The sequence below is a fragment of the Numida meleagris genome, chromosome 2, assembly GCF_002078875.1.
Source record: "Numida meleagris isolate 19003 breed g44 Domestic line chromosome 2, NumMel1.0, whole genome shotgun sequence".
NCBI classification, from domain to species: Eukaryota; Metazoa; Chordata; class Aves; order Galliformes; family Numididae; genus Numida; species Numida meleagris.
The window spans coordinates 31,664,478-31,692,234 of NC_034410.1; the positions used below are offsets into that span (position 1 = coordinate 31,664,478).

A 27,757-nucleotide genomic window follows, 5' to 3' on the forward strand; every position below is an offset into this window, starting at 1 on the left:
GACCAGAATGTATGGAAAGGCTTAGAAGAATCTTTTCCTTCATTTCATTAATTACTCCACTGTTGGAAAACTCTATTATTTCCTTCCAAACATGCCATGTGAGATTTAGAGTTGTGGTTTTAAGATACCACAGGAATGGCATTCATTGTTTGTTTTTATGGAGGGTGTGTTGGCTGGGGGTAAAATGTCTTAGGTCATCACTTGTACCCTCCAAATCCTCACACAGAAGAGATATCCCAAGATGTAAACCCGTCACTGCCTGCCAAGAAGTTGGGTGTATCTATGCTATATGATCATCTCCCACCTCCAAGTTAGTGAGTTTCTTTGGGAAACAACTGCCTGGGGGGATTAAGGTCCATAAGACCTCTTTTTATTGCCCCCTTAGTAGGCTACAGGGATTGTTCTGTGATGATGTGATGAAAGAATTAGAGAAAGACGGATGTCACAAGATCACAGAATCACAAAATGGTTAAGGTTGCCAGGGATCTCTGCTAAGTTCTTCAGCCCAAATCCTGCTCAAGCAGTGTCACCTAGAGCAGGCTGTCCAGGACCATGTCCAGGCATTAATATCTCTAAGGAAAGAAACTCCAGAACCTTTCTGGGCGATCTATGCCAGCGCTCAGTCACCTACACAGTCAAAGTGTTTCCTGATGTTCACAGTCTCCTGTGTTCCAGTTCGTGTCCATTGCCTCTGGTCCTGTTACTGGGTACCACTTGAAACGAGATTCCCTTTAGGTATTTGAACGCACAGATGAGATCCCCCATGAATCTTCTCTAGGCTAAGCAGTCCCAGCTCTCTCAGCCTTTCTTGGTAAGAGAGATGACTTGCTGTCAACATTCTTTCTCGTGTAGTTCGGGTTAGCTATTGGCCTTCTTTGCTTTATGTTCAACAGGAGATCCATGAGGACCCTCAGGATCTGCGAAGCTGCTTTCCAGCTGGATAAGCCCCAGCAAGTAGTGATACTTAGGATTTTTCATTCCCAGGTGCAGGACTTTGTCCTTCTTGTTAAACTACATGAGGTTCCTGCGAACCCATCTTGTGTCCTCAGGAATGTGGAGAATAAATTTATCACAATCAGATCTATTTCTGAAAGGCTGTGGAAGTCAGAAAGGAAAAGCTGAAATGAGGTGACATTAAGAAGTATTCCATCGCTTATAATTCTTCCCAGGTTATTTAGGAGACATAAAAGAAGTTGAGCTCAACCCAGTCCTAAAAATGACACTACAAGGTTGAGAACTTTACTAAGCGATGTAGTTAAACATACTGTACCGAGTTCCCTTTGAGTTCCTTCTGTTTTTATCTGTATATGGCTCTTTTTGAGATCTTGCCCACATTTTTTGCTTGTTACACCAGTGGCCAGTTGACTCTTTGCTCCCATTACCCTACAACCCAGGACAGGTACAGGTGTCCCCATGTTGGGGGCAGCTTTGTGGAAAGTGTGAAAAAGAAAATGATCCCTCTTGCTGGAGCAAAGAGAGGAAGGAGCCTTGCAACAAGGCAGCTTGTGAACTGGAGGTAGTCTGCCTTAAGCAGAATATTCAGCTCCCAAGGTATAAAGTCACTTGCTATTTCTGACACACAGATAAAACAGCTGTTTCTGTTTTGCATATGAATGTTCTCAGATCAGAGCTGTTTCAAACTTTTCATTAACTAATACAGAAAAGATTTGCAGAGGCAGTTACTAAAGCAGTATACATTTCCACATGGAATAAATGAAATATCATAGAATCATAGAATCGTTTCAATTGGAAGGTACCCTTAAAGGCGATCTAATCTAACTCCCCTGCAATGAACAGGGACACCTACAGCTGAATCAGGGTGCTCAGAGCCTTGTCCATCTCCCAGCTCCTCTGTTAGCCTCTCACGGCTCCAGCAGCGCAGTCTGTAAAGGAATGCGTTTTTGAGTGTTCTTTCTGCCCTCAGGTGGCCACACGGCGGTGCTGCAGTTTCTCCAAGACGGGAGTTTCAAACGCTTGCTTTGCATTTCGTTACTCCTGACGTTCGGCTTTTACTTTACAAAACAAGCGTCAAAGGTTGTATTCCCAAGACAGCTTTTCAGTGTATGTTGTATTTACTTATATAATTTATCTGAGCATTAGACTATCTAAATTGTCAAATTAATTACACACAGTTTTCTTAGATTTATATGGTAATGCAGAATATGAAGATGTGACTTGTATCTTAGGAGGAGCAGGTAAGAATAATTTCTTTTTTAGCCACTGAGGTCATTTCAGCCCAAGGGTCTGTGTCTCACTTCTGTCTGCATGACACACATTGCATCACTGTGTACAGCAGGTTCTTCCCTTCTGTGATTCTTTAGTTATAAAAACCCCACTCAAAGTTTCTTTGTCAAGTCAATCAATTAATAAATGAGCTAATTCCAGTGGAGTTCCTTTAGATTGATCCCAGAGTGGGGGCAAGGTCAGACTATGATGCCAATTTGTGTTTTACAAAGACTCTGCAGTTTATGGGTTTTGCGTTGGGCTGTGCAGTTCCATTTAAGGCCTAAGTGAGCTGCTGTTTATCACCCATAAATGATCAAACGTGGAAAAAGAATAGGGATGTATACATGCACAGCAGCCGCACTAATGCTCTCTAGCTGCTAAGGATCTGAACAGTAAATGTCATGGCAGACAAATAATGGAAAAAAAACAGAGAGCCTAGAATGCAATAGTGATTTAAGGGAGGAGTGTTACACAAAACAAGAACAGAATAGATTATTCACTGTCAAGGTAACACTAATAAGATGAGAGTATTTTGCTGTTGTAATAACATATTTATTGGGAAACAACAACAATGAAAAAGCCATTATTTTGTATATTTACTTCAGACTTTCCCCTCCCTGCTCCTTTTCACAGACAGCCATACCCCCCATCACTCTGATTTTCTGGGAAACTAGAACAATTCCCACTGAAGGCTATTGCAGCAGCACAGACTGCGCTGCTGTCATGCCCATTCCAACACGCACCAGCTGCACTTGGCATGAGAGGGGAATAAGACCCAGAAGGCATTTACCATTAGTTGTAAATCTGACATGGGGGTGGACTCTGCAATCCTCCAGGTGACCCTTGGGGATTCATAAATTCATGTGCAATATAAATATGTGCAGGCACGCCTTTGTTAGGAAATATCTTCCTGGATTGGACTTGGGGAAGCAAGGAGCAGTGGCTGAGCTGGTGTGGGAAGTGTATTCTGATAACAGTCTGCTCTTTTCACATACAACTGACATTTCTACTACAAGAGCAATTCAGAACAAAGCTGCATTCACGCTTCTGTTTCAAGCCATATGTGATCCCAGTATAATAGCTCTGTAGGTACTCTGGCGTACCTTCCCTGGTATTTAATTTCCTTGTAGGTATCTAAATTAAACTGCTGCCTTTTCACTCCTGGCTGCCAAAAAAATCAGCTGTAGAATCAAGATGTACCATTTGGTTTGAGATGCCTCTTGAGAGGAAACCTGCAGCTCGGTGCCGGTCTGTAAGGGCAAGCAGGTGCTTAGCCAAAAAGTCAACCACTCTCAAAGACAAGCTCAGGACCCAGCATATACTTTTATTTTAAACTTGAGCCTCTCTCCTCAACAACAGAGTTCAGAGAGAGTTTATCCCCATTCTTTTACAAATAAACTTCTCCATATTGGTCCTATAATGTAGTTAATTCTCATCACTTTTATTACCCCAAGATGTAGATGTCCTTTATGTACTCAGAGTTGAGCAGCTAAGAGAAGCAGCTGATTTTACAAAGTTCCTGTCTGTTCTCCCTCACAAATTCATGCAAATGGGCCAGCTAAGCCCTGCTGGGAATGAACAGTGCGTGGGGATCATCAGAAAATGCTACTTCTGTTCAGCACCTACACAAATTGTAAATCTATTTGTTTTCAACTGAAATAAAATCGGTATAAAGCTCCTCAGAGATATAAGATGACCTACTACACGCTTTGATTCTCAGTGATGTGAAGTAATTTAGCATGTTCTCTTTGATGTAAGGTAGGATGAATTTAGAGACTAAGGGTCAAAACCCAAGCAGAGTTTTGAATTAGGACATGCCTAATACTTGTCTCCGGTTTTGAACCACTGATCATCTATCATTTATTACAAGTATATTTATAGATGTGATATTTGCAAAGTCAGATATGATAAGTTAATATGCCCTACAATGTATGCATTGTGCTGTGCATGTCTGTGCATCTGAGCTATGTTACAGCATATGTAGTTTAGCTCCTGTTTCTAATATTTAACCATTTCTTCATTCCTTATCTCTGAGGAAAAAGAGAAAGCATGTTTTACAATAGGTAGAATGTGAAGCTGTAACTGAAAGGATTGAGAATGTACCTTGTTTGGTTATTGGTTATCTCTAGCAATTTACATAAGATTAACCCACCAGGTTTGTCTGAACTGCAGTAATTCTGAGAAAATGAAAGCGGGAATTGTCTGATATGTGCTTTGCTTTCAACTCTGTTGAACCATAAACTGACTTCTGTTTTACTAGAATATGTTTCCAGGCAAGGCAGAAGAACGTGGTCTGTACCAGCCATCATGACAACATCCTGCTGCATATGTTCAATTCTATACTACATACTGATAACAAAAAATACTGCCCCTTTTGCTGTATAGCAGAAAGAAACAGGAATCCAGAGCTGCCATCTTTGTGATTCTGTGCGCATTTCACTTCCTGTATGCCTCCATTTGGTTTTGGATATCCTGAAAATGTTAAGGAAAGTAAAGCAAAGCAAGTCATTGAATGACCTGAATAGTGACAGCACAGCTGTACCAATCCTAGTATGTGAATCTTCTACAACTCTCCAGCCATCATTTCAAAATTTTGCTTCTTTAGGCAATATATATCCTTGAATAATGCAAACTTCCTGTATTAGCAAGACCTAAAGTCCCTGAAAAGAGCAGCATGAGATTTGAATAGCTCTAACACGTAGGAGCTATTTTTTGGAAAAGCAAAATATTATCTTAGGAACTGTGGAAGAGAATCTAAATTCCTAATTTGATATACGGTTTTCCTAGATTTGTAGAAGGGAATTTGAAGCCCATCTCGCTTTTCTTCCTATTCTGTTGACATCAAAATAATTTGATCCTTCCCTCAAGTTCTATTAACGTTAATTTATTAGCGGTATTAAGAGTGTCATCAACTGGTTCCAAGTACTGCTGCTTTTCCCCATGAGACAAGTAGTGCATTTTTGAAAGACATGCCTCGATAAGGACAATACGGCTGATCTATGATTTAAGTGTAATAATATCATTAGAAATGCCAGTTAAGCCTTGTGCTTTTGCTCAGATCTTTACTTAGTGCTAGAAGCAGCATTTACACATCCATTTATCCAGTTACAGAACAGGCTTGAGAATCTCACATCAAATCTTCTTTCTACTATTTTGCAGAACAACCCCTCCTATATTTCTTACACAAGTAGCATCAGCCTTCCAAAGCAATCAGTATCTCCATCTTTCAGTACTTCTTCATCACATTCTGTATGAGAAAAGGGAGGGTTTTATCACCCAAACAAGGTAAAACTTCTTAAGAGTTTACCCAGACCCTTTCCCGACAGTAGCTTGCTCTGAAAGTACAGGGTTTAAGCTCAGAGTCTGTCAAAAGGTATGGCTGATTACATCAGAACTGGATACATGACAACTTTGAGTTTCCAACTCAGGCAACAGCTCATTCAGGAGCTGTTCTTAGACTCTCTCCAAAACCAGAATGGCCTTAGTGGCCAAGATGGAGGTTCCTCTGAGCCAAGCACCCTATCTCCAGTAGAAACTTGTGGCAGATATTGGGAGTGGACAGCATTCCATGGCAACGAAATCCATCGTTTGCATATTGTCTGTTAAAGATCTGTTGTTAGTTTAGGGTAAAGCTTCTCATTCAACATATTTTTCATTCCATTAGTTCTTGTGTTATCAGAAATAAAAAATAATTTTCTATTCTTCTTCTATGTACAAGTAATGATTTTATATCTCTTTATTATTTCTGCTGTTGATCATTTCTTTCACTGCCTGAGAAGTACTAGTCTACATAGCTCGTCCTGTAATTCTTTTACTACAGGACTAAACTTGGGGCTTCATAGAATCCACATTCATAAGTCCTCCCCCTCTACTCTACCCTGGTGAGGCCACATCTGGAATACGGTTCTGGGCTCCTCAGTTCAAGACAGGGATCTTCTGGAGAAAAGTACAGCAGAGGGCCACAAAGGTGATTAAGGGCCTGGAGCATCTCCTGTATGAGGAAAGGCCGAGAGACCTGGAACTGTTTGGCCTCGAGAAGAGAAGACTGAGAGGGGAATCTTATCAGTGCTTATAAATACCTAACGGGCAGGCATCAAGCGGATGAGGCCATGTTCTTTTCAGTGTTGTGTAGTGACTGGACAACGGACAATGGGCACAAACTGGTGCCCATAAAAACATGTGGAAGAACTTCTTTACTGTGAGGGTGACAGAGCACTGGAACAGACTGCCTGGAGAGGGTGTGGGGTCTCCTTCTCTCAAGGTATTCAAAACCTGCCTGGACACTTTCCCGTGCAACCTGCTGTAGGGAAACTGCTTTAGCTGGGGGTTGGACTAGATGATCTCCAGAGGTCCCATCCAGCGCCTGTGATTCTGTGTGATTCTGTGAAAAGAATAGAAAAAATATTTCACTGTCCATTTGAGATAAAACACACATAAACCCTCTGTAAACCTCTTTTCCCCATTACTGATGGTAAAGATTTTCCTCATATGTATTTTGAGGCCCCTCTATGTCTTAAGTCCATTGCTGAGTAGCATAAGTGCAAACTGGATATCTGTGTATGTCCACGCTTCAGTGGGTGACATACCTCAGTGGGTGTCACTAATGAAAACATTTTCAACTCCTGCTAATAGTTACTTTTCAAAAGGGGGCAATTTTTAAAATGTCTTGTTAGAAATTTCTAGTGGCCTGTCATTTTGTAAGCACTTGGACCAAGACCATCACGCTTGTAATCTTTTGCAGTTGCAAAAACATCTGAAGGTAACCTAAGATTGAAAAATTGCCCGTGTTAAGCTCAATCTTCCTCTTTCCTTTAGATTGTCACTAGTGATTATAGGGCAATGCAAGCTGAGCCAGTTGAAAGCAAAACACTGAGGATTTTGTAGGGTGTTTCCATCCTTACCATTTCATGAGAGCTAATACAGGCACTGGAGACATGGCGGGATATTACAGTCATAGGGTGGAGAGAAGCAAGGCTGATTCTTTTGCCAAAAGCCTGCAGTCAGAGCAGTGCCAATTGACCATGCACCTGCATGCCAGATTCTTAATATAAGGATAGAAATGGTCTCCGTTCCACTGACCAGCTTTGGCTGGCTCCTTGGGTCTTTGGAAGTGTGAGAGGCTGATTTCCTGCCCCTGTGTAGGAAAACTGACAGACAAATGGGAATTTTCAAATGCCAGATGCCCAAGCCTTCAACTCCTTCTGAGGGTAAAACAACAGTGTCTCTTTACATTCCACTAAATCTGTCCAAATGATATATTGCAATCAACCACATGATGAGCCCTCAGACTTTTAAATTAATCAGTAGATTGTCAGCTGTCCTCTCTGTGAGCTGAAGTCAGAATCTAAAATAAGCCTGGCGTTGTTTTTGCATGGGGGCTTTAATAACAGACATAAATATTACGTGTATGGCAGGGAAAGCTGGGAGCTCCTGAATCCTACCAGAATTTGTGCTGGTGAGCCTTGATAGTCTGTCACTTGATTTACTTTAGTTCTTTCCTTGCTTTTGCTCAATTCATGAATAATATCTATATACGGATAATAAATAATCTAGTGAGTAATAGCTATAGCAGTCTATGTTGCCCATTGTGCCCCTTCTCATTGCACTATCCGATGATTGTTTTCTTGGCTCACGTGCTCTCAAACCAAACAGAAATTCTGCACAGCATAGCATAATTCCTCCTTTATGTACTTTTCACCTAGCTCTTCCTCTGCTGAGGGAAAATAAATCAACAGCCATCTCCCGTGTCCATGCTGTGGAGCTTGCAATAAGAGGGCAACCTAATTGTACTTGCTGCTGGGCCATTGTTTGGGCTTCTGCTTTCCTCTCATAGCAACCATCATTAATGCCAGTTGATGTGTACACCTTCCCAATTGTTAGGTGATATGTGCCTTAAAAAAGCAGCTCCTATTGTTGCTCAGAGATTCTCAGAAATCTTGTTTGCTCTTGGTGCATATGATATGCAGTGGGGTTTGCAGGACCAGAACACAACTCAAAGTTCAGGGAATTTCCTTCTGCTGTTCATTTGACCATAAATCACTAAAAATTCCACAGTATTCTTGATTATACAAAGAATAATATCCTGTTCTGGTGGCAGCAATGACAAAACCTCCACTTTGTAGCATGGGGTTTGGACTTTCCCCCATACAAACAATTTGCTGACCAATATCCTTCAGCATGGACTTAACAGCAGTGCTCACATGCCATGCTGCAAAAGTGATGTTCCCCAGCACTTATTAGGTAAAGTGTTTTCCGAAACTCAGAATCCCAAAGACTGGTTTGGGACTCTATTTTCAAAAGATGCGGTCCTATCATAATATTTTCAGATCTCCCTTTCTCTTTGGTGTTTCAGTCTGAGTGAACAGACAGACTAGATATTCTCAGGACTGTAGCCTTACTAATTCAGATACAATTACGAGGGATGCTCTGAAAGTAATGCCTCCTATTTTATTATAATGGCCCACAACATCAGAGGTGGATGTTCGTGGTATGGCAGTAGAGGTTGAACATTCCTGCCAATATACTGTAACATTTTGTTGCCATGAGACAGATGGCAGCAGAGGGACAGTCTGACAGAATGGCATCTGACATGGACATGTGTCTAAAGCAAAGGGGTGGAACTGAATTCCTCTATGTGGAAAAAATGGCACCTGTTGACATATGCTGAACGTTGCTGGAGACCAAATAGTGGATGTGAGCACAGTGAGGTGGTGGGTGGTGCATTTCAGCAGTGGTGACAGCAATGTGAAAGACAAAGCACACTCTGTTGGTCATGCACTGCTGTCACACTATAAAATGAAGAGCATCTTGGTCAACTCATCCATGCAAATTGTCCAATTATTACCAGGAAACTGTGTATGGAGCTGAATATTGGCTTCAGTGCACTGGAAATTATAATGTTAAGGTTGGACTATCACAAAGTTTGCACCAGGTGGGTCCCATGAATGCTCACACAGGAATAGAAAGAGCCCTGTATGAGAGTTCATCAGGTCCTATTGAACCAATACAAGGCTGATTGCATTGTTACTCGTGATGAGATGTGGTGTCACCACGACCAGCCAGAGTCAGAATGGCAGTCCATGGGGAAGCAACATGAATTTCCCATCAAAGAAAAATCATCCATCAGTGGGCAGAGAGATGTGCACTGTTTTTTGGAATAGGAAAAGGGTGTTCTTTCTGGATTTTCTGTATTCCAGACAAACCATTAACTCTGACCATTAGATCCCAACGCTGACAGAGATGAAGACTAGAAATGTCAGTCAGTCCAGAGAAGAAGACAGCCTTTCTCTTGCAACATCATAACACCAGACCCCATCCCAGTTTCAAGACTGTGGAGCATATTGCCAATCTTGGCTTGATTGTCCTACCACACCCACTGTATAATTTGGATTTGGCACTTTCTGTTTGGGCCAATGGCACATGGACTGAGTGGGCAACATTTTCCTACAACAATGTTGTCATAGCAGCTGTGAAACAGTGGGTCACCTCCACGGGTGCAGATTTTTCTAAGCACCGCGTGCAGGCTCTTGTTCATTGCTCGCAAAAATGCATAGCTAATGGTGATGCCTATTTTGAAAAATAGTGTTCTGTAGCTGAGAATTTGCTCTATCAACTAGTGCTATTGTCCTCTTTGTATCCATTGTAGTTTCCATGGAAATAAATAGGAGGCATTACTTTCAGAGTGACCTATGTAGATTCAACAGACACAGGCTGATTAATTAGTATTGTCTTTCAAGTAGCCTCATTAGCTTTGTAGCGGAATGGCAGCTCAGACTCTGTCCCAACTATAAATTTATCTGGCAAAAAAATTAATTTGACTGTGATTTCTTCATTTTTTTTAGGTTAGTCTAGAGATATGTGGAAAGTAGGGATATCAAATTACTGGTTATTCAGCATAAAATACCAAGACAAGGGACAGGAGAAGCAATAAACTAAACACTCAGATTCTCAAACTCTGAGGAAGAGGAGATAACTAGACAGTAACAAAGAGCAGAACTCTGAGATCACTGACTGATAGGGTCATAAAGAACCTCTCAATGCCTCAGTGAGGTTCAGCCAGTGCTTTGTAACTGATTGTCATGGATCTCATAATAAGCATGGGAAAGAGCAAACTTAAAATGCGACATTTGAGAGGGCTTGTGGGATCACATAAAACTTAATATGGGATATTACAAAGGGATGTGGGAAAATGCTAAACTTATTTGGGGATGTTTTGGGGAGGGCCAAAGACAGTCAAAGGAAGGGATCAAGATAGTTGAGAGAGAAACAATCATGGGAAAATGAATCACTGTTGGATTAAAGGAAGTTTGTTGCATGCAAACAATCTGCTGTTGCTATGTTAGTCTGGTCATGCCTTGTGCCTCACCACCACAGTCTGCTCTGTCTTCTTTTAATATAGATTCTATAATTCTATTAATTAATAACTGTGTGCTTTCCAACATGAATGTTCTCTCTGCTTTGTATGTTTGTGTATGGCCCACTGGAAAATTTCAAGTTAGGCTAGCTTGAAGGGGTAAGTACAGCACTCTGGGTGCCAGCTACTCGAGATGGAAATTGGGTCTCAATGGGATCCATGGGTCTGAGGAGAGAATGATTGCAGGGCTCTGGCTAATGGAGTGACCCATTCGTGCATGTGTGTGTGCGCGCGCACACAACCCTAATATGAACTTAAAGCTGGATTAGCTGATGAGCAGGAGAAGAGACGTGGGAGCTGTTCTTAGGTCAGGACGCTGGAGGGACCAGGGCTCTGTGAGAGCCAAGTCTTGTGTGACCACAAGTCAAGAACAGCTGTTGGAAGGACCTATTCACCTGTGTTTGGGAGGAAAATCTGCTAGCAAGCTCTGAATCTGATTAGCCTATGAGTGAGAAGAGGATCAGGACATTTTATGCTTGTGTGAGTCCTGCTGGTGTTTCTGTTGTTCCTTCAAATGTGTTGCTCTCGTCTGTTGGCAGTTAGCTGTGGCTGTATAGTGCGTGGCATGTGTCGTGTGTGTTTTTGGAAATGCCCAGTGCCACCACTGGCTGCACCTGCCGTCAGGATAGTGAGACCTCTGGAGTCTGGAAGGAAGAATCCCATAGATCTTGGGTACAGTCCACCAGAGTAGGCTTCCAGTAAACAGGTTCAAACTCACCTTCTTTTCAAAACTTACTGGAAATTTACTGACATTTTGGAGGAAGCCTAAACTTACAGTATTCCACTCAGAAGGGAATGGTTTTTTATAAGAAATATGAAATATTAATATGGGTTTATAATGGAGTAGCCCCTTCTGCTTGTGTATCCAGTAGCAGTAATGTTGTTCACATTAACAGAGGAATCTGGACTCCCACAGGGCAGATCTTGTAGTACATTAGGGAAGACGTTGTCTTACATATAGAAAGAAGGTAATTGCACTACAGCATGACTTTGGTTAGATGCTATTCTTCTGTGGGTGTTCAAGAAGATTTTTTTTCTGACTAGTTGCCTTTCAGATTTATATCTAACATGACTCATAAACAACAGGAAAAGTACTTTCTCTACATTTTACTTGATTTTCTTCAGCTGCATATGACACAAAGATACCAGTGATTTTGGTTCTGCTTCCATTTGTTATTCATACAGTAGGGTTCTTTTTATTTGTACCATACTATTTTTCTTTTAAATTTGCTCAAAATGCTTTCAATTCAGCAGCTACTGTTTTTAAATTAGTTTTTACAGCCAACAGGGTATCAGTCACACAGAAGTCACACAGAAGTAAATAGAATTTATACTATACCACCACTGAAGTAAACTGGTACAACACTCACTACAATTATCATTGCCTTATACATCAATTGTTTGTTCAGAATACGTACATTATAACACGAAGACAGGTTTGTATTTCAGTTCTCATATACATTTTCTTCTCAAGATCTTTAGTTTTGAATACACACTGCATCTTTTCCAAGTCTTTCAGTTTCCATCTTCATAATTTGATTCCAGTGTGAATGTGATTGTTAGAATTCACATCCCTAAAAATATCAGAAGAATAAAACCAAATCTGTTATAGTCAGGTGAGATAGTGAGAAAGGAATAAAAGAAATCCAATTAAATATGAAAGAACATTGTCTTCTGAAATATCAATAATCTTTTCTGCCTGAACTTCCAGTTTATGCCTATGTCAGAAGTAAGTCAGGGTAGTTGGTTCCAAAACAAGATGGTTCAAGTTTAAAGCAGCAGATATGAAAAGAACTATTATTTAAGAACTGTTATTTAAGAACTATTTTAAATTATTCTTACAAATGGGCAGAAAATAGTTTTCCTATCCTGAAAACATTTTGAGACATCACAAAGATTTCTTATCTTGGAATAAAAAATCAAAATCTCAGTCATTGCCTCAGTAGGACAATCTGGAAAAATAGGTTTGGATGAGGAAAAGAACCATCTTTTTCTGACCATTTCAACATGCTGCAATTCAGTTTTGAATTTCGACATTTCTGCTACTCTAATTTGCATACATTTAGAAGATGAAAGGAATTTTTAGATAACTTTATAGTACTGAAATGGGATATTTCTATGATTGAGTGTTTTTCACCAAAGCTTTAAACTTTCCAAAATGAATAGTGATCTAAGATAATGTTGCCAGACTTAACCTTTTCATAAGAGCTTTTTTGGCTTTGATTACTTCACATCTTCTCATCAGTAAAGATTTCATGAAGAGATCCTCTACTAGATCTTGTAGAGGGTTTTTGACTTCATAAACTACAAATCTTTCTTATGGCAATTTGGCCTCATACAGAAATGCTTAGGGAAAATCTCTGAGGAAGGCTGGCCATGTTTGATCATTGCTATGCTATGATTTAATACACATTTTAATACATGGCTTGAACACTTGCTAAGTGTTACCTGGTTCAGATTCCTGGACATCTTGAGACAGATTGATGGGCACTGACTTCCCAAATCTCTGTGGCAAATTTAGAAGGGATTGAATGGAACTTCTAGCGAGTGGAGATCTCCCAAGCCTGTATGATAAATTTGGAGCACGCCTAGATAGGCTCTCTCCAAAAGCTCTTCCAAATCTCAGAGGCAAATAAGCACTTGGTTTAATGCTTCTTTCTTCTGGATTGCTTCTTCCAAACCTAAGAGGTAAATTAGCAACTGAATTTGGCACTTTGTTTACTGCAGGGGTGTTCACTTTAATGAAATTTTTTGATCCCCAGTCTTTCATTTCTTCAAAATTCAGACTCCTCTGCTTTTCTTCCAAAATACTGTCTTTAATCTAAAGAAAAAGAAAGAAAGAAAGAAAGAAAGAAAGAAAGAAAGAAAGAAAGAAAGAAAGAAAGAAAGAAAGAAAGAAAGAAAGAAAGAAAGAAGGAAAGAAAGAANGAAAGAAAGAAAGAAAGAAAGAAAGAAAAAAATGTGTGTAATTCCAGCTACCGATCAGACAAAGTATTTATTTTCGTATCTCCTTAGAAAACTGCTGGATAACAGATTATTTTCTATTATCTGATGCTTTTTAGCTGTATTTGCTGAACTCCATTCTAGTGTGGATTAGTTCATTTGGAGATGTTGTCCTGCATACTTTTTTAGTCCGCTAGCCTCAAGAGTAAGTCTTTGTAACATCTTCCACAACTGTTCAGATGGAGTCAATTGGAAACATTTCTGGTTGTTAGTGCTGGTAACTCTGCCATCAGTTTTGTGTACAGGAGTAGTTATCAGGTCCACATTTGCTAATGTCACTAGTTGAAGTTGTCTGTGGGGAAGATGCAGGCTATAGTTATGACTTGATACCATCCTCTTGCTCATCTGGTCTGGATGAACAGGAGGATGGGCCAAAACACCTGGAAGTGTACCTCGTTTCTTCCTCGGCGTTAAGTGGATGCTTTTGACCCAACATCCTAATGAGCTAACAGTCAGCAAAACGAATGGAAAGTATTTGAGTCAAGTCCATTCAAAAGCTGTTCTGGCCTTACAGCATAGAAGTTGTGCTGAGCTTTAAGTTGCTTTGATCCTCCATTAGCACACAAGACACAACAGTTGCTTCTGGGCTGTCAGAGCCAAGAAGCACAAAGTCTAGTTTTTGTGGCTACACGAAAGAGCTGAGCTCAGTATGTTACCTGTTTCATGATGTAAAATGCACTGAAAAATAACTATATCAATGTGACCCTTAGCTGTTTATCAGTGTTTCCTCTCTGGGTGTGTTGAAAATCACTCCTACTGATGTTATTTTGTAATAAAAATAATTTTGTCTTCCTTAGCAGAGAAAATATGATTTTTTACTGCAGCTAAAGACACATATTCTACTAATCCTAATTTCAATTTTCTATCTGTGTTTCGTGGCTTCCCCAGCTATTGGGATAGAAGAGGAATGAACCATTCTAGTTCATACTCCTTCATTAAAATGTTAAATAAATGATGCCTCTGATTGCACTTGTGCACCTGAAGTATATCAAAGAGAGATCTAAAGACCAGGAGATTTCACTAAAATAATTAAAGGTGTATTTTGGTTTGAAGGATCTTTATTACACTAATGATGATGAGACAAAACAAAAGGTTGGCTCTCATTTCCCAGGAAGTATTTGCAGGGTAGGCAAGAAAAAATGCGCACAGATGAACTGTGCAAATTTGATCTGGCATCTACTGAGATATAACAAATGTGCAACCCTGAAAAGATATGTTTATAGTCAATTTCCAGAATAGAATTTTAAGTCTATTAACTATACTAGATTTATAATGCTCTCTGTTTATCATTATTCTTTGAATATTACAAGCATGCCTTTATTAATTTTGGATTAATAATGCATTTCTTATATTACGTACATAAAGTACGTGACAGGAATGTTAACTGAGGACCCACTGTGTAAGTAAGAAACGTTTCAGAAAAAGTCTCTCCTATCGCAAGGCTGGATTGCAAGAAAAGTGCAACATGCATTGATTTACACAGTATGTGTATGACAGCAAACAAATTTCCTGAAAGTTCTCTCCACAAGACTTTTTTATACTGCCAGTGCTGTAATGCCATACACTATGGAATGAAGTTAGGAGAGCCTTTATCAAAAAATTCAGTGCTCAGAGTTTGACCCACAGTTACCCCAAATACTACCTTAGTAATACAAATCTTACCTCGTAGTATTTATCATCATCGTCTTCTCTGCTCTCCAGGCTGGATTTCATTAGTTCATCTAGGCACGAACCATGTGGTGTTAGAAACACCACTGTAGCCAAAGTAAATAGAATAAACTTCTGGGTTGAAATTACTTCCATTTCTCTCAAATGAAGCTTAGTTAGAAAGCTCAGAATCTCTACAGAAAAGCAAGCTGCCATCATTTTATATGATCAGAAAACAAAAAGATGCTGTTTCCTATGACATCAATCTCAAAAGCTTCAATTCTTAAAATTAATTAGGGAAGTAATTTGAATGTATTTGAAGAATGTTGGGAATTTCTTTTGTGAACCTTTTTAATCAACATAGCTTCTTGTTAGCTGACTTTACAAATATTTTCTTCTAATGAAATGCATCTTAATTAACTAAATTTCAAAGCCATAATACAACAGCTGCAATGTATCACAACTATTTGCATACAAAACCACCTTACTTCCTTCTTTGGTATCAGTGTCCTCAGAAGTACTATGAAAGAAAGCTTTCTCTATGTGTGTGTTCTTTAGCAGTCCTTTTGAATCACATAATGATTTTTTTTGGATACATACAACAAGGGACATTTGACCCACTGAAATCGAGTGCTGTATATTGAGGTTGTTGGTCAGATCATTGGAGGTATTTTTCATTAGTGAGATCTATTGATGCACACAGTGTCTATACTCTAAATGTAAGATATTAATTTGCATTCAGATTGAATTAGGAACATCTTTTTAAAATCCTGCCCATCACTTATGTTTTTAGACCTTTCAGAAGTTGTGTTAGTTCCTATGTTCTTAAGGCCGAATTTCCAACGGCAGTGCTTAAAAAGACTTCTTCTGCCACTTTGCTGCATGCAGTGACAGCACTGTGCTTGCTCTGTCCTGGAAGGTGATTCAGGCTGCATATTAAACATGCCCTTAAGGCATGCACTGAATTGATTGCTAGGTAGGCCACTGAGCCAAGCTGCCACAGGAAAGCATATTGTGTTATTCTCCTATTTGTTATATTTAAATTCTGAAAAAGATTGCCTAAATCTCTTATGCTAATACTTCAAATCCGCTGCGTAAGGAGAAATCTGCTCTTGGTAGATATTCAGACTGGAAAATCGGACTCTAGACAAGTTGATAGTATGTACTGCACTGCAGATCTGAGGCATTTGCAAATAAACTCATTTTAGAATTAATATGGTTGCTTGTATGGGTTTAAAGCTGCGTGGCACACTTGGAGTCGTTTCTGCTTTAGCTTCTCTGAAACAAAGATCCTGGAGAGTTTAAGCTGCTTTGTATTTTAGTTAACAGATCTCCCTTAGGACTCGCGAGTACCACAACTCACGTGTAGGAAACTGCTCTGATAGAATCATAGAGTCATTTGAATTGGAAGGGACCCTTAAAGATCATCTAGTCCAACATCCCTGCAATGGGCAGGGACACCTATGGCTGCATCAGGTTGCTCAGAGCCCTGTCCTGCCTGGCCTTGAGTGTCTCCAGGGATGGAGCTTCCACCATCAGTCTGGGCAACCTGTTCCAGTGCCTCACCACCCCCATTGTAAAAAACATCTTCCTTATGTCCAATATAAATTTCCCCTGTTCTAGTTTGAAACCATTTCCCTTCTACTTTGAAACCATTTCCCAGTTCCCGTAACTACATAAAAGGAAACACTGAACATAAATTGTGTAGCAGGGCCACATTCTAGTGAAGCATCTGGTAGGTCACCCTGAAGGAGCAGTAAACAGTGGACTAAACAGGCTGTGTGTCTGGTCTTACCTGGTAATTCCTGTGAACTACTGTTCTTTTAGCCTGGCTTCAGTGCCAGCACACCTGCTGCTGCTCTCCATGCTTGTTCCAGATAAATGGTGGACCTGCATCAGAGGGGTGCTGAATACTTTCCCTTGAGTTCTCTGAACTATGGGTTGGAGCTCAGGAATCAGGAGTAATCCTGTCCCTGAGATAAGAACCACGAGATTTTCAGACACTAAGGTGTTCATTTGCTGTGCCATCCGTTCCTCCAGCAGGGCTGAGACTGTGGAGACAACCAGTTAGGAGTGCTGGCCTGGGAGCTGGATGTAGAGGTAACATCTGGAAGCACAGCTGTGTGAGGTAAGCCATGTGTGTAGATATGTCCAGGTGGCTTGCTACCAGTATCTGAGGTGAATCTGTCAGATACAGTGGGTAGGGATGTGTCTCCTTTCCCTGAGAGGGAAATCCTGTTCACAGAGCTGGAAGTGGAAAAGTTGTACTTTATCTCAGGTAGAGAGATTGTGGAAGATTCTGCACATTTCTTATGTGACAGGAGACCATCAAATTGATAAATTATATGAGAATGGTATTAGAGAGCTAATTAGGAGTCCTTGTGAGAAAAGAATACATTTTAATTAGTTACTGGCTTTTGTGTGCAGCTTTCCCTTGTTGTTATAGACATTATTTGCATTCATTTTCTCTTTGTTTCTTTGGTACGTGTTTGCCTTCTGGCCCTGTCTGACAGCAGAAAAGGCTGGGTTCAAAGATCTGAGACTTCCTTCAGAAAACTGTTGGAAAAAAATGAAATGTTATGGGAAAATAAGCACAGTTCTGCACAGAGGCAATGCCTTGCCTTGCAGCCTCTGAGCCTGTTGTACAAGATATGGTTTTGGAGTGGGATGTGGTAGATGGGGAAGGGAAAAGATACTTGACCAGTAAAGATTAATGAAGCATAGTTGTTGGTATTTATTTACATAAACAACCTCTTATAGGAAGTAAGAAAGCATCACCTTGCCTCAGAGTGCCTTGGTAACAGCCCTCCTCTCAGAATAGGTGATCTCTTTTGTTTGGAAAATAATAAATGTTCTTGGGGTTGAGTGGAGTTTTGGGAGTGCTAGAAGCATTTGTAAATCCAGGCAAAATTCTTTGGAAACAGAGGGAATAAAAGGAGGACCTTAAAAAGAACCTGTGTCCCCTTGGTCTGTGGCAGGTTGGGGCAGCAGTTGTCTCTTTTCACTGAGGACTGAGCGTGAGTTTCTGACTCTCTGGAGCCTCATGTCATGGGGCTTCCATCTGTGGGAACAGATGGATTTTCCAAACTCCTTTTCTTTATGCTAACAATAAAAACAATAATGAATGCAATTCCTGTGCTAATATGTATTGAACATGTGGTCATTTGCCATTTGGTTTTCCTTTAAGTTACTGCTGGATTATGAACTCCTGATCCACGGTTTTTCAATTAACTATGTGGAAAATTTTGATTTCTAAACGAAATGGAATTGGCAAGATCCAAAAACTCTCCTACACTGTTTGGCACTAATACAAATTCTGTTTTCCCTAGACTGTTCTGTCTATATTCATATTCTATTTCATATTCTTGAAAATTTATTGCTGTTTTCTAGAATGTATTAGCTTTTCCTGGCATTCAGTTAGTCTCCTATATGTGTTGATTTCCTAAGACAATGTACAACAAAGTTTTCAGGTATTTTAATGCCAGGCAGTCAGAGAGTTGTACATGCCCCATACTTTCTCAGGAGTTAATTTTCCTCTGATGTCACTACGGCCATCAGGAGCTCTTTGGAACTTTCAAGTCAAGCAGTTATGATGACTGATCATTATCTTTCCTGTGGTAGGACTTCTCAGACCTGAGATCTCACATACAAGAAGAGATAAGAAGTGCAGTCCTCATCAATGTGACTGCAAAATCTGCTGTGTTTAGACCATCTTCAGTAGTGGCATAAGCTGGCTAAGATGACTTGGAACAGAGGGAGCATACTGGCATGACTTATTAAAATGATTTATTTTGGGAGGGAAGACACATTTGTTGGTGGCACAGTGCTGGGGCAGAGGGCTGTCTATACCTGAACTGCTCCAGCGTGATCCACAAAAAGTTCAGCTTAAGGCATATGGGGGGTCTCTAAGTACTGTTAAAAACAACTTTAGTGTTCCTAGCTTCTTGTCCCAGACTTGTTTTGTCTTGCTGTCTTAAATCACTCATCAGCCAAGCTATTCAGAGGACTTGACCATAACTGAACTTGCACTCTGAAAATTCCCCAGACAGTTAAGTAGGAATGAGCCCACCCATCTGCATGTGAAGTAAGCTTCACAGAGCCAAAACACAGAGTTTTCCTGCACGTGTATGTTACAAACGGGGACAAGGAAGTGCTTGCTTCTTCTCCCCACTTAGTGTAGGTAGGCATAGGTAAGAGCATTTCTTTTAACTTACTGGCACAACAGTAAAGTCAGTCTGGTCTGTGATGAGTTACTATAGTAACTTGATGTATACCTACTTTAAAAATTTGACCTTAAAATGTAATTAGTAGTAATGGCATAAGTAACTCAATTTCATAAACAACTCAATGTATAGTAAATTATTTAATTCCAGTGAAAGAACAAATTTTAATATTGTTCTTTCCATTTCTTATAATAATATAGTGATAAACCCTTATCTATTATTAATGACATATTTTGTGAAAATTGCATGTTATATGACTCATGCCACCAATAAGCATCTGCATATTTCCATAATGATAAATCATTCATAATATATTCATTTTGCTGTTATATATTATATGACCTATTCTATGGCTCATTTTGAAGTAAGAAGATTTAAAAATGTATAATTTTTTTCACTGGCAAACAATTCCATTTGTTTTTCAACCTCTCCTATGGTATGTAATACTGAGTTGTGCTAGCATTGCTATGTTGTGCCCCAGTTCTGGTATGCAATTCAAGGTGTATTTGCCTGTAATATAGATGGATCTAAATGTAGTCATATCTTCACTGCAGTCAGTCAGTACCCTGACATGGTAAGTGTGTGTAGGCCTAGTTTCCCTGTCATACTGAGAATCAATATTTAAGTGATCAGCGGAACCAGTGAAGCTTGGTTTCCCATGACTTTACGACCGAAGAGTAAATGCCAGTGTGGATTCTCTGAAGTACATTATGAATTAGCCTTACTGCAGGATCCTTGCATGAGCAACATGTCTGTCCTCTCTTGCCTTGTCTGTTATCATGATGTAGAATTTCAGTGACACTTTTACCATGCCAAATTCAACTGAACTTAGCTTGCAGATTTGAAAGTTATAACGGATCATTGAGAGACACATTTCTTCACAGAGAAACAGATTTGCCTCATTTCATTAGGAAACCAGTACTAAATCAGGAAAGACTCTGGTGAAATACCACAGGTATAAAGCCTCAAAATCTGTACAATTACTGCGGGCATTGTGAGAGTTTCTATCTTTATTAATGAGACATCATGTCAGCTTTGGGGATTTTGAAAGGAAATTTACTCTTCTATGAAGGCACTCTTCTCTCTGTAGGCTGGCTTGGTAAGGAAAAAAACCCACAACTTGGTGAAACTACTCCCCTTGAATCACACCTTTGCTTTTAAACAGATGTTCAAGTAGCTCTGAGCTTTCCTGTTAGCTGGGCAATAGTAGGCAAAAGACAAATGCATGCAAATATCAAGGTATAAATAATCTTATTATAAGGCTAGCCCTTATGAATCAATCTACAGCTTCCAAAGATATTTTCACCTGGATTAGCTAAATCCAGAATATATATATATATATATATATAATTCCACATTTAAATTTTTTTTTCCTTGAACTTTTGGAGCAGCAGCAAACAATAAGAGGCTTAAGTTATTAAGGTAACAGTGTGAAAATGACTTAATCTTCTCATTAAAAAAGGTGTGATCAATAATTTAAGGTTAGACAGGTTCTTCAATTATACATTGGTGTTTGTAATGAAATAAACATGTTTTCAATAGCGTTTGGGATATAAATGCATTCTTCTTTTTTACTAACAGCTCTGTAGAGTGTAATACTGTACTTACCAATCTAATACACTGTGTAGCAGCTCTAGCCCATTCTTGCATATTAAAAATTAAACCTCTTTACCATACATTATTAAAAGTGCTTTGGTTGGCTGCAAATCAAAAAAGACTTCATAAAGTCTTATAAGAGAAGAAAGAAAAAATCTGATTAAATCTAGGGTCCATGGGCAGCGATGGAAAGTACACAAGAATAAAGAAAAAACCAATATTAAATTATGTCTTAAAAACTCTTTCATGACTTTGAAAACATCACTAGCAGCTTTTATTCAAGTTAACTATTAATGGAGAGACTTTTAACAGATTCATTATTCCAAGTTCCCCCTTTTGTTTTTCAGTTCGGAACCTGTATTCATTATAGATATAGATGTCTTTTTTCCCTGTTCTTCCCTTCTTCAGAATGACTTTCTTTTAGAAATATGGTGCTCATCTAATGGCTCCCCTACGTCTTCTGTAAAAACACCGAGGAGCATGAAGATTGCACAATTTATTAGCTGAGTTGTGGGTTGCAAGATCTGATTTTCAATTTAGGAAAAAAACAGGCAATTTAGAAGAGAAAAAAAAATAAAGGAAAACACCTATTTTCCTGTAGGAAGAAAGAGTCTGCATGCATTTTACTGACAAAGCTGGAGAAGGAAGAAGGTCCAGCTGCTTTGAGGTAAAGTTTCTCTCTTTCTTTCTTCATGTAACTTTTCAAAGGGAAGTGGGAGAGAAAAATCTGTTCTTTTTATCCTTACTTTCTTTTGACAGTGATGTTAGACAGTATCCTGGAACAGGAAGCATCATTTCAGTGGGAAGTACTGAACTTTGCATGTCATGGTAGAGGAGATGACTGTGTCATCAGTTAACCTTGAGCTGAGCATTAGCCATGAGGCCTGCAACATCTCTTTACATTGTGAAAAAATGATAGGGAATGCCACTCTTCTCCACTACTACGCTCCACTACTGAGTGTATAAACAGGAGGGGGAACGACTGTTCACGAGGGCGGATAGCGATAGGACAAGGGGGAATGGTTTTAAACTGAGACTGGGGAGATGTAGGTTAGATATTAGAGGAAGTTTTTCACAGAGAGGGTGGTGACGCACTGGAACAGGTTGCCCAGGGGAGTTGTGGATGCCCCGTCCCTGGAGGTGTTCAAGGTCAGGTTGGACGTGGCTCTGGGCAGCCTGGTCTAGTGGTTGGTGACCCTGCACTCAGCAGGGGGGTTGAAACTCAATGATCTTTGAGGTCCTTTTCAACCCAGGCCATTCTATGATTCTATGATTCTATGATACCCATTCATCTGAGGTACAGAGGACATCTTCGTGAAGGTCTGATCCCTTGGTCTCTGTGGCGTGACCACAGGATCACTGGATTTCTAATGGGAAGATGACAGGTAAGTAATGAGGTAGAAATGGGTACTGGAGTGCATGTACTGTCAGTTCTGTAGCATTTCAATACCATTGCACAATGTGCCCAAATTTATGAGTAAAGAATATTTATTGATCCTCCTTGGAGCTACTAGTAGTGCCCAACATTTCTGTCATAGGCTGACAGTGCCGTGAGGTCACATTTTAATTCTTGATATATTGGCTTGGACATCAAATAAATACATGCTGGAGGAAGCACTGTTCCTCAAAATCCTCATCAAATTCCAAGTCAGCTTATTGCCACTCAGTTCCCCAAATCTTATGCAAATTTTCTTAGAGACAACCTAATCTATCTGTAGATGTCCCTGTTCATTGCAGGGGAGTTGGACTAAATGGCCATTAAGGGTCCTTTCCAACTCAAACAATTTTAGGATTCTATGAAAATCAGGGGATTTTAGCCGTGGTAGCAAAGGAGCCCTAATGGCAGGTGCTGCATGGTAGGGTAAATGCTTGGAGAAGTGAGAACTGCCTATGATGCCTGTGGATAAATTAGAGCAAGAGGCAGAAGCAGAAAGAGCAGTAAGAGAAATGCAAACTTGGAAAGCCTGTGCAGGGCATCGATCCAAAGCACAGATTCTCTCTCTATAAAATGTAAGAACTGAGTAAATTTTGAGTTATATGGCTATAATTCCATCGCTGGATTGTGGTGACTATATAAGGCCACTTGAGTTTTGCTATTATAGTTTATGACATCACCACAATCCCTGGGTGGATTTATAGCACTGTAATTTTTTACAGTCATGAGCAGTTTATTTTTCTATTTACAGCAGTGCATCACTGGAGATACTGATAACAGTCACCTAATTCTATCATATAGTTCCCTACATTCCTGCATTTGTTTTCTGCAGAAAAAATTAAAACCATTCTTTAGGAGCAGACTGCTCCTGAAGGGGGGAAGCTGCATCATCTGCCTCTCTTTGTCTCTGTAAAGACTGTTTAATTTAGCAATTGTTTGTCCAGACACAGGAGGGCATAATGACTACCAATCTCACACGGTGCTATGACAAACAGCTGTATGACTCCCACACTCATGTGTTTTCTTTTCTCTTTCTTGCCCCCTGCTGCATATTAATTTCTCTATTAAGGTTGATCTCACTCGCCTCTTGCACAGGGTGCCACCATAATAGAAGGCTGAGGGGCGGTGAGCATGGTGTGTTTCAGGCAGAAACAGGGCTTGGTCTTGACCCCGCACTATTACAATCCTGTGGATTTGGGTTCAGAACAGATGGACGTAACAGTTAATTTGATTAGTTGTGTGTATGTCAGGGAGGTAATCACAGTGAAAGGGGAAGAACACGGTAGGTGGCTAATTTAAGTGTCATACTTTAGGCTGCTGCAGCGTCACAGCCGTGTTCTGCTCCACAGGTAATTGTGCCAATTATTTAGTGCAAATAGATAACTTGTGTCTAACAGTGAGATCAACGGGACATCCACCCATTGTACCCTGAGCAGGGAGAGAGGGGCAGCACAAACTTGGCAGCAGTGCTGGGGAGCTATTTAGGAGAGTTAGAAGGATTTGAATGAAGAGGTGGGGGATGCCTTTGATTGTGATGGAAGTAGCTGACCTTGGCATTTGGAAAAGTCACTGTCCCTACTTACATCTTTCAGTATGACTTGCATTGATTTCACTCCAGGTCATAAAGTTTGTCTGTGTCCGCAAGGAACAGAACCTCTGTTTCCACAGGCAAACTGATCGGTGTATAATGGACAAGTCTGCAGGACTGTGTTTTAGATGAACACAGATTATCAGAATGGACTTTTGTTAGGAATAGTAAGTTATCTTCAGTTCTACTCCAGAAAATTATCACTGCAGAGTCACAGGATCTGCCAGGTGTGGGATGTTTTTTTTGTTTCTCTTTGTTCTGAGCAATGAGGCACTAAATTTGAAGCATGATAATCACTTAGTTTTGTTTTTCATTATGGGATGTGAGGAAATATGCTAATAAATCCATCTTGATATAGCCCTGCTTTGCAAAGACATCCAAGATCAGACTTTTGTTTAGAAAAAACAACCACGCATTCCCATTCTTGACATTAAATCTACTGATTTTGATCATAATTCATATTTTCAGGGTGTAGTTTTAACTGAATACCTAACAGCCTAAGATGGCTAGACATTAACAGATGGATTTCAGCTCATGCCCTTCTAAACACTGGTCAATACAATACATACAGCAGTTTCAAACGAGCCAGTTTTTGTCAGATTTTTGTGCACTCTATCCCAGGTTAGCTTATGATAGTGCCTAAAACAGCACAGCATTTTCTAGATTTTAGTTATGTACAGACCTTCAATGTTGGAAAAATATCTAAATTAGGATATTATGCAGTAAAATATCTGAATTAGGACACCATGCAGTTTGGTTATCATTCTTTTGGGGCACACAGTGCTGTATGCAAATGAAAAGAAACAAAATGAGCCAGGTTTAAAGGATTTATTCAGCATTCTCTCAATTTTACCACATGGGGGCATGAGATGTTTATTTAAGAGAACTTTAGACACAGGATCAGGAAATACAAGTAGATAGGAAGTCCTAGTGGTAAACATATAAGAATTGTCACTCATTAGCTTTTTCCTTGTGATTAAAAATATTTAGCCATTGTAGTAAATGACCTTAACCTAAAATATAACTTAAAAAACCATCCAAATAGACCAAATACCAATGTCGACAGGAAAGATTATGAAATCAGGTTTTATACATTCAGATTAGTTAACTTGGCCCTTAAATATATTTTTATGACACTATTTTGAATTCCGGTGGCTCTGTAAACAAAATCAGAAATCCTCCATGTAACCCTGCACATCTGACTTAAATAACATGGACGTTTAAATTAAATGAAAATGAGGCTGGTCTGATATATATAATGACCCAGATCTGGAGTAAATCCATTTCATTAATTGCCTAGATGACATTAATTTTTGTCAGTCACTTGCAAGATGAGTAATATGCTATATACATTTAGGCCCAGATCCAGCAAAGCACATAAAATCATAGTTAATGATGTTAAGTACTTGAGTAGTTTTCCTTGAACATATGCCGTAAGCTGAGTACATCTTGAAGTACATTCCAACACAAGGAAAGTCACACAATCAAGCCTTTAATTAGTTTTAAAATGGAATGCAAAATGCAATGCAATTCTTTGCACTTTACACTGAAAAAAATGCATGCTATAAGACTCTCTGGGGATAGAGATGACTAAACCTATTTATCTACTTTGGTTTCCAAAGGGAATGAATTCTCATTGTTTTCTGATGTAGTTCTACCCCAAATTTATAAAATTATTTTGCTCAGACAACTGGTTTATTTAAGGCAGAATATTTACATGAATATTTCCAAGTCTGTTATTTTAAGGACTTTTTTATTTATAAGATAATTTGTGCATTTTATTGGTATTTAAGAGAGTGGAATACTTTTGTGTCTGCTTCTGTAATGACAAATCAAAGCAAAATGAGCAGCAGTAACACCGTATAAACCAGTGTTCACAGTACCTGATTGTTTCTTTTCAAAATAAGCCAAAAATCAGAATTTTGTACTGCACGTTTCCGATTCAAATATTTAATGCTCACTCAGCTCAAAGCAGCCATAAATTTAGGTCTTTTATTTTGAGCTATTGTATGCTTTCCTCACTGCAGTTCTTAGTGTGTGTCTCTGATATACTGATCTCCATCCAGGCAAGATTACTGTACACAGGTGAATTCTAACAGGGAGCACTGTCCTCCTGTTCCTCGCAGAAAGAATAACCTGAGAAAAGCTCTTCTGAGTTCAACCCATACATCATCAAAGCTCGGAGTACTTTGTTCTTTGGCTTTGGTATAAAACCATCTGTGCTGTAAATATATTTTTGCAAGGAGACAAAATAAGGCCAGAATTCATAGCAGAGAGAGACAAAATTATTTCTGAACATAATGTGGGTCGTATAGCACAGTGAAATTAATTTCTGAAATAGCAGACTACAGCTGTTGAATATCTTCTCTTAAGCTATGAAAACTTCTTAATTCAATGCTTTGTTTTAGATCCATCTTGATTGCTCCAACATTTTCTCTTGACACCTTGCATTTTTAAGTGTTCTGTGAAAGCTTGCCTGAAAATCCTTCCCAAGGAATGCTAAAATAACCAGACTGTTGTTTCTCATGTTTAGCAAAGAAATGCACGTGTTGCCTGATTGTATTCTTACCCGGAATTAAAACAGGAATGTATGTGGGGAATTGAGACAAGCAAGCATAGGACTAGTCCATGTTACAGCTTCACTCTAGCAAAATGCCCACTAACACCAAGTAAGTGGCCTCTGTCCCCAAAGTAAAGTGTTCAGTATGTTTGACTGTGTTTATGTTCCCTAATATGCCTGTTCCTTGCTAGCACTGAAGCATTTGCGTGTTTTAATCTCTAAAGCTATAAGTTCATCTATAGGCTTTCTGGAATGAATGGGGCACTGAACATGGTGTCAGATGCTCTTTTCCAGTAAGCCTTTCTGATCCACTAATGCATCAAATATATTTGAATTTACTATTCACATAATATTTTATGGAACATTTATGAAGCCAATTTGGCTGATAACCACTGTAACCTTTTTAGTAAGTTACAGCACACTGAGGTCATTATTCGTGGACATGGTTTGCTGTAACATATACTACACAATGATATCATGGCATCCTTCATACATGAAGGAGAAGGCAATTTGTTGTTTTTGAGTGTTTTGAGGGTTGTTTTTTCTTTTTTTTGTTGCTTTGGAGACTTCTTCTTAAATGGAGGACTAATTAGAGAGAATGATTTCATATTGCGTTGCCTCAAAAACAATGGAATCTTGGGAAAGGATCAGACTGTCCCCCTAAATTGGCTACCACTGTCCTGACTTCATACTGTTTTTAAATGAAACATCTGACGCATTCTCCAGCTGGGGTGTTATTTTGTTTCTCTTGACAAAGTGATTCAAAATTCTCTGAAAAATAATCTGAATGGAAGAGGAATTTTTTTTTTTCCCATAGACATCTGGAGCTTTCTTTCAAAGCTGATGTGATCTTTCATCTGGACAAGAAAGGCTTTGATCCAAGCTCTAAGATTCCCCTATCTCCCAGTTAATTGGTGTTACTGAGGTAGGCTTGACAGTCCCTAACACAGTCTCTTGAATGCCTTACTCTGTTAATACCTGTCTTTTGTGGCTCAGTCAGCTCAAAGACATCAGCTTTCTGTCATTTGACTTCTGTCCTGGTGGGGATGGTTACAGGTTTTATTTG

The 27,757-nt window shown here is 39.4% G+C and overlaps 1 protein-coding gene and 1 long non-coding RNA gene across 4 annotated transcripts in view; one reads left to right on the forward strand and one right to left on the reverse strand.

The window, feature by feature from the left end:
* LOC110393944 overlaps positions 1-27,757 on the forward strand; it is a 143,845-nt gene that overhangs the window by 61,193 nt on the left and 54,895 nt on the right. The gene's annotated exons all lie outside the window — the stretch shown is intronic.
* NPVF (neuropeptide VF precursor) lies at positions 11,745-15,631 on the reverse strand. Its single transcript, XM_021387453.1, has 3 exons — positions 15,305-15,631; positions 13,088-13,460; positions 11,745-12,213 (listed from the first exon to the last, which is right to left on the reverse strand). Exons 1-3 carry the CDS (start codon positions 15,506-15,508, stop codon positions 12,206-12,208), a joined length of 585 nt encoding a protein of 194 aa, XP_021243128.1. The 5' UTR covers positions 15,509-15,631; the 3' UTR covers positions 11,745-12,205.

What these genes read in the sequence shown, in the direction of transcription:
- NPVF (XM_021387453.1), bottom strand. Translation starts at nt 15,508, where the DNA reads ATGATGGCAGCTTGCTTTTCTGTAGAGATTCTGAGCTTTCTAACTAAG. An exon ending in ATGATGATAAATACTACGAG is followed by an intron (nt 13,461 to 15,304) that starts GTAAGATTTGTA and finishes CTTTTTCTTTAG; the next exon opens with ATTAAAGACAGTATTTTGGA.